The sequence below is a fragment of the Rhizomucor pusillus genome, assembly GCF_041956525.1.
Source record: "Rhizomucor pusillus strain CBS 183.67 unplaced genomic scaffold VTP01scaffold_7, whole genome shotgun sequence".
NCBI classification, from domain to species: Eukaryota; Fungi; Mucoromycota; class Mucoromycetes; order Mucorales; family Lichtheimiaceae; genus Rhizomucor; species Rhizomucor pusillus.
Window position 1 is genome coordinate 746,662 of NW_027192149.1, and position 15,022 is coordinate 761,683.

At 44.4% G+C, this 15,022-nt stretch overlaps 5 protein-coding genes across 5 annotated transcripts; 4 read left to right on the forward strand and 1 right to left on the reverse strand.

The window, feature by feature from the left end:
• Positions 1–106: 106 nt before the first annotated feature.
• Positions 107–2,971, reverse strand: VTP01DRAFT_9768 (uncharacterized protein; the record flags this gene model as incomplete). The annotated part of the gene is made up of 14 exons (XM_069389029.1): positions 107–423; positions 480–608; positions 667–744; positions 802–894; positions 956–1,081; positions 1,143–1,229; positions 1,286–1,295; positions 1,368–1,586; positions 1,651–1,818; positions 1,899–2,083; positions 2,139–2,612; positions 2,672–2,734; positions 2,791–2,798; positions 2,862–2,971. The coding sequence occupies 14 exons, from the start codon at positions 2,969–2,971 to the stop codon at positions 107–109; spliced, it is 2,067 nt and encodes a 688-aa protein (XP_069240187.1).
• Positions 2,972–3,816: 845 nt separating this feature from the next.
• VTP01DRAFT_9769 (uncharacterized protein) lies at positions 3,817–8,484 on the forward strand (the record flags this gene model as incomplete). Its single annotated transcript, XM_069389030.1, has 13 exons — positions 3,817–4,539; positions 4,597–4,805; positions 4,866–5,092; positions 5,151–5,334; positions 5,393–5,784; positions 5,845–6,042; positions 6,102–6,214; positions 6,278–6,893; positions 6,950–7,319; positions 7,379–7,434; positions 7,496–7,768; positions 7,826–8,368; positions 8,420–8,484. The coding sequence occupies 13 exons, from the start codon at positions 3,817–3,819 to the stop codon at positions 8,482–8,484; spliced, it is 3,969 nt and encodes a 1,322-aa protein (XP_069240188.1).
• A 377-nt stretch (positions 8,485–8,861) lies between these two features.
• Positions 8,862–11,353, forward strand: VTP01DRAFT_9770 (uncharacterized protein; the record flags this gene model as incomplete). Its single annotated transcript, XM_069389032.1, has 7 exons — positions 8,862–9,035; positions 9,093–9,599; positions 9,656–9,868; positions 9,922–10,017; positions 10,077–10,185; positions 10,257–10,545; positions 10,612–11,353. The coding sequence occupies 7 exons, from the start codon at positions 8,862–8,864 to the stop codon at positions 11,351–11,353; spliced, it is 2,130 nt and encodes a 709-aa protein (XP_069240189.1).
• Positions 11,354–11,763: 410 nt separating this feature from the next.
• Positions 11,764–12,214, forward strand: VTP01DRAFT_9771 (uncharacterized protein; the record flags this gene model as incomplete). The annotated part of the gene is made up of 2 exons (XM_069389033.1): positions 11,764–11,848; positions 11,928–12,214. The coding sequence occupies 2 exons, from the start codon at positions 11,764–11,766 to the stop codon at positions 12,212–12,214; spliced, it is 372 nt and encodes a 123-aa protein (XP_069240190.1).
• Positions 12,215–12,803: 589 nt separating this feature from the next.
• On the forward strand, positions 12,804–15,013 carry VTP01DRAFT_9772 (uncharacterized protein; the record flags this gene model as incomplete). The annotated part of the gene is made up of 12 exons (XM_069389034.1): positions 12,804–12,903; positions 12,992–13,074; positions 13,135–13,277; positions 13,335–13,382; positions 13,454–13,511; positions 13,570–13,630; positions 13,707–13,894; positions 13,951–14,284; positions 14,344–14,482; positions 14,540–14,583; positions 14,636–14,733; positions 14,795–15,013. The coding sequence occupies 12 exons, from the start codon at positions 12,804–12,806 to the stop codon at positions 15,011–15,013; spliced, it is 1,515 nt and encodes a 504-aa protein (XP_069240191.1).
• Between the last annotated feature and the right edge of the window lie 9 nt (positions 15,014–15,022).

Consider the following 15,022-nt stretch of genomic DNA (forward strand, 5'->3'; position numbering starts at 1 on the left):
TTGCAGACGTGCAAGATGACCAGCATTAGCTAGTCCATATAGCAAATAATAAAAATGCGCCAAAGCCATCGAACTGTACCAATGATGCGTGCATTCATTGTTATATTTATTGCGACAGAGCCTGGGGTTCCTCTTCATCCTGGTCTTGTTCAAAGAACCAGTCTACTTGCTGGATAATAGCTTCAATGATCTTGCTTTGCAAGTCTGTATGCATGATGCTGCTGAGATCTTCCTGCGGCGATCTCAGCAAACCGACAGAGAAGATGAGTGCCAAATTCGATGTTTCCATCTTATTCACATCGCTGTATGCTGCTACGTAGTTGAGATGCCGCATCAAATATTCCAAGACAGTGTAATTCGCTTCAGGAAGAACGTGAATAATTGATTTGATACGGTACATTCTCTCATCATAATCGGGGATCCCTTTGGACAGTAAGGGATCAGACGCAAGTATTCGAATCTGGTCTCTTGTCACCTACGTGCAGCATCAATGAACCAGCCATAGTATTCATATGTCATTAAAGGATTCTTGAGTTCTCGAAAATATAGTTTCAGCAAGCCTGTAACCACGTTGATATCCGGCTCCTGGGAAAGATCAACTGATTCACCTAAAGACAAACAAGTTAGGATATAGATTGAGTACGTGAATATTCGAATCAAGCTTGCCCTTGTTGAAAGCCGATCTATATTTTTGGATGCTAGATGCTGGTCCTGACAGGCGATATATACCGACGGATTTAATACCTAGACTTTGTATTATAACTACTCTGCTTAAGAAAGTTTTTAAACGCGCAGTTTTACCTCTAGCATTAACCTGTTCTATACAGCAGCGTACAATGCGAGGGACAGCTTCCTCCTCTTCAACAGTAAGGAAACCGCCGAATACACAGTTATCTTTTTATCATACGACCTTAGACCTGCCGCCATTGCCCGATATTTAATCCGCTTAACTTGCCTGAATTTTGAACAGTTGTGCCGGCAACTGCTTGTCGAGGTAACTTGTCGCTATTCTTTCCAGGTTTACCGAACCAATGACCCAAGGATTTCGGTTTTCCTTTCTGATCATCTTTTTCGTCTCCATCTAAAAAAAGTTTTCAATTCAGTATTTATTTAATAGAGTTCAGCCTTTTGAAATACTTTACCCTTAGCACTCGTTTTGCGAGACATCTTCCTGTTAACTTTCATTTGTTCAGAATCGATAGTCAAGTTCTTTAGTAACCTCAAAATCTCTTCGGTGGATCGCGTTAATTATCGGTCATTTACACAATGCTCATATTGTATTTACCGGAATCCTCCTAGAGATACGCAGTAAAATAAAGGATAATTTAGTATTCTTCTACTCACAAGACTCCAAAGCAGATCCTTACCCCAGCTGAGCCTTCTTTTCTTGCAATCAGCTCGCGCATGATAGCATCTAACCACGCTGCTAATTCCTTTTCATTGGCAGTCTGGACGTAGATGGTAACTTTCTTTGGAGTTGTAATCAAAAATGCATGCTTGCGTTTGGTATCATTTTTGCTAGCGGGTTCAATCTGGCAGGAATCCAGATCGAAACTTCCAACAGGTATGAGAGGTTTCGTATATTTCTGCAGTCAACAAATTGTCAAAAATCTTCCTCCACATTCTCAATTAAAATACTCTGTATCGTACCTTGGATTTGGAATAATTGTCCTTGTAAAGAAGCAGAAATCCGTTGGAGAGCACAGCGTAGTAAAATTTCCAAGAACTTAATTTTCCTCCATCTTCTTTGCCAGCCGCCATTTTCATTTGCACAAAGCCCTGCAACCGAATCCACTCAGGATGAAGCTGATCTAGTTGCTACAGTAGATGTTAGTTACATACATACCGATATAATCCATGTGAAAAGCAGCCGATTGCTCTATCTGCTAAATACATACTAGTTTTTTCAAGTCGTCTGGATTCAATTTCTGGAATTTCTCTGACGTATCAAGTTCATCGAATGTGTCTGCCAGTGGTGGCGATAAGAGATCTGACTGCGTCGTTTGATCGAAAGAAGCCTCGGGTCTATCCCAACGAGATTCTCCGGTCTGTAAATTGAAATAATAAATCGTGCCATCATTGTCTGGTGGCATTACATCAGTAACTTGAATGATGCATCAAACGAGTTATGTAATCACCATATGCATATTGCCAGCCTGCAGGGAGGTTTACGGAGTCGTCTGGCGTTTGCCACGGATATCCATTATCGTTCTTATTATGGTCATCATCGTTAAAGACATCTACCAGCGTCGCCTCTTTGTTTTCAAGCCGAGATGTATCGTGCATGGCCTGTTGCTCGATGAATTCGCTGTGAGCTTGCCGTGGAGGAAGCTCTGGCGGAGAGGCCACATCATTTGAAGGTCGTGGTGGTAGTTGAGGCTGCACAGAAGCGCTTTTCTGTGAAGTATTTCGAGGAGGAAGTTGCGGAGGAGCAGGCATAGATTGCGTTGCCACTTCATGCTCACTATTTGCATCTGCCTGGACAGCATGTTCCTTAATTGTGCTCGTCATGGAAAAGGACGCAGGATCTCCCGCAGCAAATATATCTGTAGATGGATATGCTGCTGATTCTGCACGAGTCCCCTCTGATCCCCGAGTCCTCTCATGCACATCTATGATATAACAAAAATGAACGTCTGCGGTGCATATATCGACTTGTTTCTCGTCTAACCTTGCTCGGTTTCCAGGCGTATTCGGTTGGCAGGGAAGAAGCCGATCTCCTCATTTAGTTCTCCTTTACAGTGCGTCAGCGGTTCATCAGGCTGGTTTTTGGACATGAATGATACAAACCCTCCCACCTTTATCAATGACAGTTTAGCATCGGGGAAACGGATTCTCGGATGAGTGCAGAGAGTACTAACCAGTCATCGTTGTGCTTCTCTAAAAGCTTAATTCGATCGCCTTGCTTAAAGGACAATTCAAACTGTCCCTCGGCAGCGTAATCCCAAATGGCTATAAGATATTGCACCATTTCAGGGTTCACCCATACCACCCCTTCAACAAGCTAAGTCCCTTTACTTTAAAAAAACGCGCTCAGCTGATTGTTCGATTGGATGTGGGACCAGTCTGCCAAACAGAGATTTAGGTCCGCCTGCTCGATATCCCATACTTTCTACTACAACAATACATCATTTGAATTCGTCTTTTGGTCCCTGCAGTAAGCAGTGAATGCAAAACCTTAGCAAAGCATAATCAAGATTTTCCTTTTCTTTGCAGCCTGTCGTAACCATCAAGACTTATCGTTATTAAACTTAATCCGTGCCTGTAACAATGACTATAAACGTCCCAGTCTTCCATGTAATAACAAAACGCATACAAGGCTGAGGCGCAAGATATTTTATTAGTTGTTTTGAAGTGCTTCGCCATTTTGGAGATGGCGGATATGTGTGTAACGTTAGCGCTGGGTGACCCGTACCTGAAATGAAGACCATGATGGTCCGAAAACGGGCATCTCCTCACTCAACTCTCCCTCTCGATCTCCTTCCATGTCTTGAATTTCCCCTCTTCCACGCTTTCTGCACCTCTTTGACATTTACGGATTGTTGTTGCGTGCTTTATTGATACTGGTTAATCGCCAGACCAAGCCGATCTCGACCTTTCATTTCTTTGCAATAAGCGCAATATCCTCGGAGTCGACCTTTACGTTACGCACCGATTTTTTTTCGCTCATACTCGTGCTTTCGTTGTTTCTCTTTTACTCTTTTTAGTTCAGCGACCGTCAGCCAAAAAAGCATACGACATACATAACGTTTTCACCATTTGCCTTCATTCACCAGTCATTCTTTTCTTCCAGCATTCAAGAAAGAGTGACAAACGATGAATGGGCATGAGTGGATCAGCTCCTGGCTGTCGTTACTGCTCTTGTCATTCATAAGCATTCAAACTGTGCTCGCCGACAACATCGACCTACCCGAGATACAATACGATGCTATCGGTCAACTCGGCTTCGCCGGTGCTTTTGCTGGCATTTCACCTTTTAAGGATACACGACAGTTCGAAGCTATCTCAGATCCTGCCCAGTCATCCGTTTTAATAAACAGCTATGGTACATATGAACTATTGGCCTCCTCAAATGGCGTCATAAATACGATCTGCACGATACAAAATGGCACCGATAATGATCATTACGATATTTACATTGGCGGCAACTTCAGCATGCTTAATGACAATACATTCAACAATATTGCACGTTTTGATACCTCCTCCAACACCTTTTCACCTCTCGGTCAGGGCCTCGACGGAGGCGTACAGACACTACTTTGTGACTCAGATGCAGTTTACGCAGGCGGTGACTTTTCGGCACCCGTTGGCGTATCGAATGATTCGTTATCCTCCTACGGAGGCCATGCAGCAACCTGGGTACCTAGTAACAATAGTTGGATTCCCGTGCCCTGGAAAGGCTTCAACGGTCCTGTTTACACCATCACTCGAAACTCGGTCCGGAATACGATTCTATTCGGCGGTCGATTTGATGCGACAGGCGATGGGCAGTATTTCAACGCCAACACGAGTCAAATAGTCAATATGGGCTCCCCAACTGTAAAGTATTAAAATATCGGCACTGTCAGATCTAGACATTTTACACTTCTATCATAGGAAATAACGTCCGGAAATGGTGCCATGTCCGGTAACTACAGTGATCCAAGCAGCATCGTCTGTAACAACGGCAACGCGTCTCAGATGCCGTGGCTTTTGCAAGATGGCGTACCAGGTTATTGGGAGGCATCTTTTGGATATCCAGTGCAGCCTTCATTGTTTCGAATAGGCAATGCGCACTATGATAATCGAGGTACTCAAATATTCAGGTATATAAATGATATATTTCTGTTAAACGAGCACAAGATCAAAGTTGACATTTGCTCAAGTATCATAGCACTGGGATCAAATGAGTACTTTGAGCTATCTTACACCAATACTACAACGCACGAAACGACGACTTGTACAACTAATTGCGTCCTTTCCAACGATCCAACCATTGCATACCAGGATTTCACCGTTTTGAACTCGATAAGCACCAATGCAATCCGTATTCAGATCGACTCGTGGTATGGTGATGGCGGTGGTTTAAGTAGTGTCGAAATCTTTGAATCAGGTATACTATTTCAGCTACTGCAGCTGCTATATATAGCTTACACCCACGATGCTTGCAGATATTGGTGTCTACCCGCGTATCAATGCAGGTGGTAACACTTGCTCAAACAGCAGTTATGCATCGACATCCGTGACAGGAAACTGGCAAGAGAGGTTTGTCTATGGAACGTACCAAAACTTTCTGACAGCTTCTATACCGGCCTCTGAGCTTGCAACAACCAACGTTTCAGTCACATACTATCCGTAAGTATTTCTGAGGACGGGTGTATACTTGACTACTCTGTCTAAATTTATTCTTTAGGTCTATCCCAGCTCAAGGTGTTTACACTGTCTATGCCCTAACACCAGGATGCGTTGGTAGCAGCTCTTGCAACGAGAGAACACAGGTGGACTTGTCGATGCAGTTCTCTCCTGGATCACAACCGACCTCGATTACGATAGATCAAACAACTACAAGCGACCAAAGTACATTAATCTACAGCGGATTTATCGCGCCTGCATCCGGCAGCTATCGTCCCTCAGTAACTCTCACTGTTGCTCCAAATGCGACCGCAACTGGTAACACCGTAACACTGTTTGCAGAAACACTGCAATTTCTTCGCAACGGCACCAATGCAACCATGTCCGGTATTCTGGAATATAGTCCTCAAAATTACACTCAAAACATCCAACCAGCATGGAATGCCCTCTCGGGTGAGATTTCGTGGACAAAATGATTTATATATGCGGATATACTGACATGTATGACAACAGAACAATTGGCAATAGACTCTACAGTACATTCAATTGATGCATCGCGAGGCAACGTGTTGTATGTTGGTGGAAAGTTTTCGGATGCAAACAGCACGTACCAAAATCTGGTTTCATATGACTACGAAATCGGTCGCTTTGTTCCTCTGCCAAATGATGGTGTAAATGGCACAGTTTATGCAACCCTTGCCACCGATGCCGGTACGACTATATATCGCTATATTGACCTGTTAAGTTTTAACTAACCGTCTTCGATGCAGCATTGTTCGTAGCCGGTGCTTTTAATAGCTTGGCAAGGGCGATAGGCAATGCACAGTTTAATAATCTTGCCATGTTGAGCTTTTCTACGTCGACCTGGACATCGTTGGAACAGGTGGGGTCGTTGCGAATATAAAAATAGAAGTGGAAACTGATGACCTTTTTGTCTCCTATGTAGGGCGTCGACGGACCGGTGGACAAGATATGGCTTTCGTCGGATAACATTACATTGAATGTGTCTGGCAACTTTTCAAAAGCTACCGCTGGTGACAATTCGACGATTCCATCTCCAGGCAATGGGATGTGGAATATTTCCTCTCAACAATGGATCCAGCCAACCTCCTTGCTTGTCGGCCAAGTTGCAGGAAGCCAATCTTTGAACGATACTGCGAACTTGTTGGCTGGTCGGATACTAGCAGCACAGACCTATCGAGCTGATGGAGCGGCAACGCTATCTTCATCTTCTAATTGGACTTTGTTCACACTTGAGCCTGCAGATGCAGTAATCAATACAGGTGTTTTCTGGCATAATGCGACAAGCGATCACAACGGGACAGCAGTAATCATAGGAGGCCGATTCCAATACAATAATATTTCAAACCTCGCTTTGTACCAAGAGGGTGTATGGACCGGCATTGGACAACTAGAAGGGGAGATCAAATCATTGGCTTTGGCTCAAGACCGCTTATACGTCGCCGGCAATTTCAGTGGAGACTTTTACGGTAGCCGGCCAGTGAGTTTCGCGATATTCGATCTGCAAAATCGTACAAACATCGACATTGGCAGCGTTTATGGTATGTAACAGACAATGCGCATAATGATTCCGAAGCAGCTGATATTGGGTTAAAAGGTGATAACAATACACCTGGTATCGTGGAGGTGGTTAAACCGTCCCCAGATGGTAAAGCGATGTATATCGGCGGTAATTTTACAAATGTCGGTTCTTTGAACTGTCCTTCCGTGTGCAAGCTGGATGTCGAGCTTCTCCAATGGAACGTGATCGCTAGTGATATTAGCGGACATGTTTACGACCTCCTCGTGAATAACAACGGACTTGTCGTTGTCGGTGATATAAATGTCAATAACCAACCTGCGTCCGTGGCACAGATAGCGAACCAAGCATCCACTTGGACTGCCTCGTCGCTTGGTACGTCTGGAAGCTTTTTTGGCACTCCAACTGTCATCCTGGAAGGACCAGATCAGATGATTATTGGTGGCAGGTTCGTCGTAAGCAGAGTAGATGTGCTTGTTATGAGGGATGCTGATTTATTTTCTCCAGTAATGAGTCTGCCGGGTACATAGGAACATGGGATGGTCAGCAATTCACTCCACTAAGTAAGTACAAAGAGAGATCAGTGTACCGAGATCAGTGTTTACTTATTCATCTTACTATAAGCGAGCAACTTGGGACAAGGCAGTCAATTGGAGCAAATAATGTTTGTCCCAATAAGTTCGTCACCATCAGGCTCCAGTTATCCTGCCAACTCAAACAGTATGCTGCTGATCGCGGGCCATCTAAACCTTGAAAAATACGGAAATGTTAGCGCAGCCATCTATGACGGCTCAGAGTGGTTCCCGTATGCATTGACATCTCAGTTGCAAGGCACATCTGGACTACTACGACAGATATTCTATGAATCACAGTGCTGCACTGCTGGTAGCATCAGACGTAAGTATAAAAACTGGGAATTAACAATGAGCGCAGGGCTGATATGAAGGATTATAGATTACCTTCCTGTTCCAGCAGTGATTCTTATTTCCATAGCGGTATCACTAGGCGTCATTTTCTTGCTTGTTGCGGCTGGACTTGGAGTTCTTTTCATCAAGAGACGCAATGCTGACCCAGATGCTCCAGAGCCTATGGATTCATACATGCCACCCCAAAATAGACATTCAAGCTTGATGGATATGCTGGATGCTGCCCAGGCTGGTACACTTGGAGCCGGAGCTGCCGCTGCAATTGCAGGCGCAGCAGCAGGACCATCCAAAGAAAAGATGGCAGATGAACCCGGTTCAAGCTCTGGAGACATGGACTCACGGCAAGCTGCAGCATGCAGTGGAGGAGCGACGACATTTGCAGAAATGATGGCCGCAGCAACAGCAAATGCAAACTCTAGCGCTCCGGTAAGCGACGAGTCACCGCGATTATACGAAGCGAAATATCCGTTCGAAGCAAAGGAGTATGGTGAATTGGGCTTTGAATCTGGGGAACCGATCGTCGTCACTGATACCAGTGACAATGTCTGGTGGATGGGGTACAAAGACGATGGTAAATATCAGGCATGCCGATGGTTTTATTATTTACTAAGTCTGTCTTCAGGTTCAGGAAACCCAGTCTCTGGACTCTTCCCCAGCAACTATGTCACGGAGAAGAAACAAGTCTAAGACTACTTTATATATACCCTTTCCCTATCTTACTTTAGAATCAAATTTACAAGTCTTTAATTTTCTTTCGTTGTCTTTTGCATAGTCTTTTATTTGTAAACAAACAGCTTCTTTTACTTAGTTCGAAGAAATCGAAGTTTCGTGAATTCATTGTTGACTTTCCACAATGTAAACCAGTCAGATTACTGGAGCTCCAACGCAAGTATGTCGACAAGGTTTTAGTAGAGGAAAAAGGCTACTTTAATTCAAGAGAAAGGACTTCAACCGTTTCATGCAAGCTTGCTTGATTGTGCAAGATGGCTGAGTTCATTTGATCGGGAAACCGCCGCTCGAACATGCTGCACGGTTGTGCTCCCTCGCACATCTCTCCTCGATCAATGTCACGACCATCTCGTGAATTCGAACCGGCTCCAACTGCTGAAGAGGCTGAGAAGCTTGTAAAGCGGATGTCAGCCGGCGCCAATGTCGCTGAGGGTCACGCAGCAAAGACTTCAGCCAAAGAAGAAGAAGTGCTTAAAGTTGCGACGTTTTCTCTCCAAAAGTATTTAAAGGCAAGTGCTGTTTAGAAAACATAATGGGCATTATTTAACCGAAAGGGTGGAGGATAGGATCCCGAGTTTGCAGCAGAATTTCTCGACCGGGGTGGTCTGCAGTCTCTATGTAACATCATTCGCAACAAAAATGGCAATACGCTCGCATACGCGCTCAACTCGTTTGCTTCGCTTTTAACACACGATGCATGCTGGGATTCTCTGACCGCTGACTTTGTGGACGAAGTAGCACGGATCGTTGTATCGGAAACTTTGGTGACAATTTGTCGCCCGGCAACTGCAATTCTTATCAAGATTGTGTCTGCAGAGCGTCCAGCAGCACCGTATACTCCTAGCAGCGATAATCCACAGTCAGAGGTCGCTGGCTACTCCGCAATCCATCGTGTTCTCCAGAATGAACCCGAGCTGCTGCCTGTCCTAATTCAACGCCTTCAGAGCCCGGATTATACCCTGTGCCTCAACAGCCTCACTCTATTGACCGCGCTCCTGAAGAATGTGACAGACGAACACAGAAGCGAACTTTTGGAAGGAATTGAACGTGGAAATGTTAGGAAATACGTGCTGGTATGTGGAGGAAATTGATCAAATGGGAGACGATTAGACGTAACAGAAGCTTACAGCAATTAATGAACGGCCACCCATCGGACGAGCTCAAGGAACAGATTTTGGAATTCCAGGCAGCATTTATACATAATATACATCGACGAAGGAAGACACAGATATCTATGCATAATCCGCGTCATGTTCAAATGCTAAATGCTATCTGGGAAGCAGCGGGAGTAGCAGACGTGCAGTTGCCAGGCGCAAGAAAATGGCGCAAGTTAGGGTTTTCAGTAAGTATTAAACAATGACCCGAACAAAATGCAATTTTTTAATGCGGTCATAGTCAGAAGTACCGAATCGTGAGTTTGGAAGGACGGGCGTGTTTGGTCTGGAAAGGATGCATGCATTTGCGACACAGAATCAGGATATGTTTGCAAAAGTATGTGGATGAATTCAAGAATATTGCATTCCCACGTTTGGTTGACTTTATCGATCTAGATGATCCTTGAGCAAATCCATCGACCCGAAGGCAAACGATGTCCGTTTGCAAAAGCAAGCATCGAAGTAACAGAACTGCTGTGTAGCCACTGGAACATTAGTACAGGATGTAGGTTCTATATGGACAATAATTTGGGCAATAATTTGGACAAGAGAATGGGATGACTGATAAATTTGTAGATATCGCGGCAGATTTCGAGCCTCTTTTACTGCATTTTGACTATATCCAGTCGACGACTCTGCAATGCTTTTATCGTATTTTCCAAGAGATGGAAGCAACGACGGCCGATTTTTCCAAAGTGTCGGCGTTAGTTCGCAGTCAATTACGTGCTACTTTGAAGAGTGACGGCATCAAAGATATATACGAGTTTAATCGCATTATGCTCGACACTCCGTACACTGTAATTCGCGATCGTCGATTGAAAGAACTTGAGTGGGCGGATGATTTGCTAGGTCGCGAAGCTATCAGGTAAAAATCAAAGATCGAGATCCATTGCATCTTGTTCCTAAACGCAAACAATGATTGCTGTTTTAGGAACCTCCGTGCACGACTCAACCGGCAATCCTATGATTTTATAAAACGACAGCGTATTAGCTGCTTGCTGCAAGGAGCTTGGTTTCCTTGCCCAGCATCCGCCCAGCGATCGGCGTCTGCGCATGCAAGCAACGCGATCAGTTCAACCAATACCTCCTCCACTTTGAATACCAGCACATCATCAGCACTTAATGTCATGCAGCCATCGTCTACGGCAAAGCGCTGGCGTTACTACAAACTGAGCCCATCCAAAAAGGTGCTCCAGTTTGGCGACTTTAGCGATAAATTAGCTCCCATAATCCACAATTATGATCAACTTACGGGAAAAGTTGATTTAAGCGCCGTGTCAGATATCAAGACGTTCAGTAGAAAAGTCTCCAATGCTGGTATGGCTGTACCGTCCTTGTCAAGTAGTGCAAACAGCTCAGCGGTGCCATCGCTGTCGGAAGCTACGCCGGGTCTATCGTTTGCACTTGTAGGGGAGAACGGTGCCGCCTTGGCAGAGTTTGTCTGTTCTTCCTCGGCGCAAGCTTCAGAATGGAGAGACGGCTTCAGCCTGCTTCTCGATAAAGGCATCAGCAGCAAGGAAACAGCAGAGTACCTCCATTCTCTCACGGAAATTGGCGTCAAGGTCAAATTGCTGCAGATCGCTGGCGACAGAGTGGAAGTGCCGCATGGACACTTGGAGCCACCGTCTGTACCCAATGGTTTGGGCACTGGTTTCTTTTATTCCTCAGCGTAGAAACGCACATAGACTCCTGTTCATTTACTGATTGGCGACGGCTATTTATTTTTTTTAATTTTTACTTTTGTTCCTTAACCCGCATATCCTGACTAATTACACTGCGTAATTTATTCCCTCCTTTGTTGTCTCTCTAGGATATCCTCTTCCATTCAAATAAGCAAACAATCAATATTGACGGCTTTGCTACTGAAGCACAAGATAAAGGAAGTAAAGGTTTGCAACATGGTTTCCTCGGCCGCATTTATCAATTAACATGCTCCGCACTCAACGGCGCAAGGGACAACATCACTTTCTGATCCTGAGTTTCAACTTGAGTGTGTGCGGTGTCTCCTGTTTCATCTCACGGCTTTTTTAAGGCCCTTCTTGCATTGAACTTTGATTTTTTATTTGCTTCGTCAAATGAGAAAATGAAGCATCGTCAGGAACGACTGATACGAGGCCACCGCGAACAGTCAGTGCTGCTGACCCAGTCAGAGCTACAAGACTTGAGGGGTAATTAGCAACGAGAGGGTGTTGATCGGCTTCAGTTCATTGCTCTGGAGTTCTAAAGTCTGATTTGCAACTCGCATAGCTCGACAGAGGACGTTTGAAGGGGCGTATTGGCGTACAGCCCTCGCAGCTTTCTCTACAGGCTTATTGATACTGAAAATCTTCACCCGCGAGTTCTACAAAATCGGTATTACCTTTTTCGTTTTTGGCCTTGCAATGCTTGCCATCGCTGTTTGGAGACGACGAAGCGCAGGAGACGTTTTTGACTTGTCTATTCCATTCAAAACAAGTGGAGATTGGGTTATCCTCACAACAGCGGTAACCATGGCTACGTATATTGTTCTGCTTGTCTTGCTGTGGCGAATATAAACTACATCCCATCAATCAGTTTTGCATCACATTTCCGCCTTGGCCCGCCCTTCATCAAACCGATTCCTCTTTCAGATATATGCATCGCGGCAGCTCACACACACACACACACACACGCACACGCACTATCTCTCTCTCTCTCTCTCTCTCTCTCTCTCTCGCTAACCGAAATAGCAGCTTCAATCAACATGGGTGCGCCCAAATGTTTGAACAGTTGTTTTCCTTGTTGCTGCTGTCATATCGATAAAGACCAATAAATACCGGATACCGTCTTTGTTTCTATACAGTTTTGTGATCAGAAGACTACATTGTGTCTGTTACTGCGCAGTCTGCAGCGAGTGAACCCGGAATAGCGTACTGGGCTAAATCTACAGTACTAGGGATCATGATTCCTTAGTCACGCAGCAGAAAACCGTGGTCTTTATTTGCTACTATATACATCGTGAAGTATGTAGTATAGATTAATATATATACATATATATATGGAGCGGAACTCGCTTTACAATACTATGTACCTGGAGTACTCTGGTTGATCTTGTGACCAAGCGGAGTGGTATATGGGCAATGCTGGCATTATGCAGCTTTCCTCATGTCTTTCACGGAATCCCCAAAGACGGACAGAAATCACCTCTCGAATCGTTTAGAGCTTCTGATTATTCCAGGGCGAAGCTTAGGTCCTTTTCGACTGGGTAAGTTTGCCAACCTTTTTATGTAAAGAAAGTACACGTTCTGGCTGCAGCAACGTGCAAACGTTTACAATTGGAATCACATACGTAGGCTCGTCACTGTGGGACACCATTCAGCTTTTAAAAGATCGTCCGCACTATTTCTCGACGGTTGAGCTAAAATACAGCCAGGAAGTACGCAGTGTCTGGATATTTATCTCAAGGACATTCGATACCTGACAGCTGCGGATTTAGGAACCTATCAAGTACGATTTTATCATTGCATTGCCCTTGAATGGTATCAATCTGCGCTTCGATGGTAGTTCTCAGCGGATGAAATCGATCGAATGCTTCGACCCATCAAAGGTCAAGTTGACGTATCAAAATAGCGATGTCAGGTACTTGCTAGCTGCAGGATCCCGTGCTCGCCGCGTGAGTGACTCACCCTAAATTAGCTCTGATCGGTCTATACCTACTTTCCTGCAGATATACAGATCGTTTGGGTAGGCTCACGGGTAGTGTGGCAGATACAGCTATGTACTCACGACGAATACTTACCATCGAAAACAAAAAGACCAACGTATCCCGGAGAGTTTGACTGGGAGAGATCGATTTATACATTGAAATACCCTGTAAGCCTTTGACCGAGCACGATCGATAATTACAATTTTCATAAATAACCGTTTGCAGGGCCTAGCATTTACTTTTCCGATACCTGCTCGTCACAAGAATCTGTATAAATCTTCAACAGGTATATCAACGTATATTGCGCATTATTTCTACTATGCCAAAAATCCTTACTCTCCGGTTGACTTTTTTCTCCAAAGATCTTCCCCTCGAATTACCTGATGGCACCACTCCCATAGCATCGCGCGTCTATCTGTATACTGGCAACTCTCAGTGGCAGAAAGCTACTGTCCCCTCCTTTCCAAAAGTCATTGCTGAACACAATGCGAGCACTTCTTTGCGATACGGGCGGATGGGCCGACGGGAAGCCGAAAGTATCAAGGCAAAGGTACTTGAATGATTTTCTAGTACGCAATCGAACACAACTGATCAAAGCATTTATAGCTGGGCAAAGGCATTAGCATCTTTTTTCCCAATTACGATAAATCGAATGGTAGTAGCCGAGAAAGCCAAGGCGCATTTTCAACAACCAAGGTCGATATTTTACTTCATGTATCAACCACACAGGAGATCTTAGCGGATCTCGGAAAACCTTCGAGAGTGTTCTACAAGGAGGAGGATAAGATGAAGATACACTCAAATGTTGCGGAGGATGTTATTACTTCAAAAGGCATCGCCGGAAAAGCCAGCAGCAATGGTGGCAAGAATAACGGTGATAACGGCAATAGCAACAAAGCTACAACTCACAACACCAGTAGTGCGGACGATGAAGAGAAAGGTAGAGTTTTTGCGCTCTCGATATTGTTTATACAGCTAACTGGTGCGTTCTTGTAAAAGAATCTACAGCAGTGCAGCTTACAGACTACTTTTTGAACTATTACCATCTTGGCATCGATATTTTGATTGACGGATCAAAGCATACGTGTAAAAAGATAGTTTTACACGCAAACATACCTGGACACTATGATTTTCAAAGGTAACAAACTATAGCAATCTAAGCATCTTTACATAGAAACTGGAATTGTGACGTTAGGTACAAGCGATGTCCATATCAAATTCACTTCGGGAAGAAGAACGGTAATTAGCTCTATAAATAACATGAGAGAATAATATTATTTACATGCTGTAGAGCATATCAAGAAGGAAAAAACGAACGTTCTCGTGGACGTCGACACGGATCAACCGCCCGAATTGGTAGCTCCAAATGTTATCACGGGAGATATGAAGGTACGGGACGATAATCCTTGGCTCTTAGAGATTTATAGCTAGAAGCAATTCGATGCCCTAGATAAGCACTATGCAAAAGAGGATACCTTGGAAAGCGAAGGGCGCAGTAAATGCTGAAAAACTCAATGGCGCTTCTGCTGAGCAATCCAAACCAGTCATCCTTACGCGAGGATCCAGCGAGCAGAACCCTTTTGGGTCAACATACCTTATAGGATACGATGAAGGATTGGTTATGGAAGTCATGAAAAATGGTCATGTACCAACAATCGTGCTTTTCTGAATTAAAATA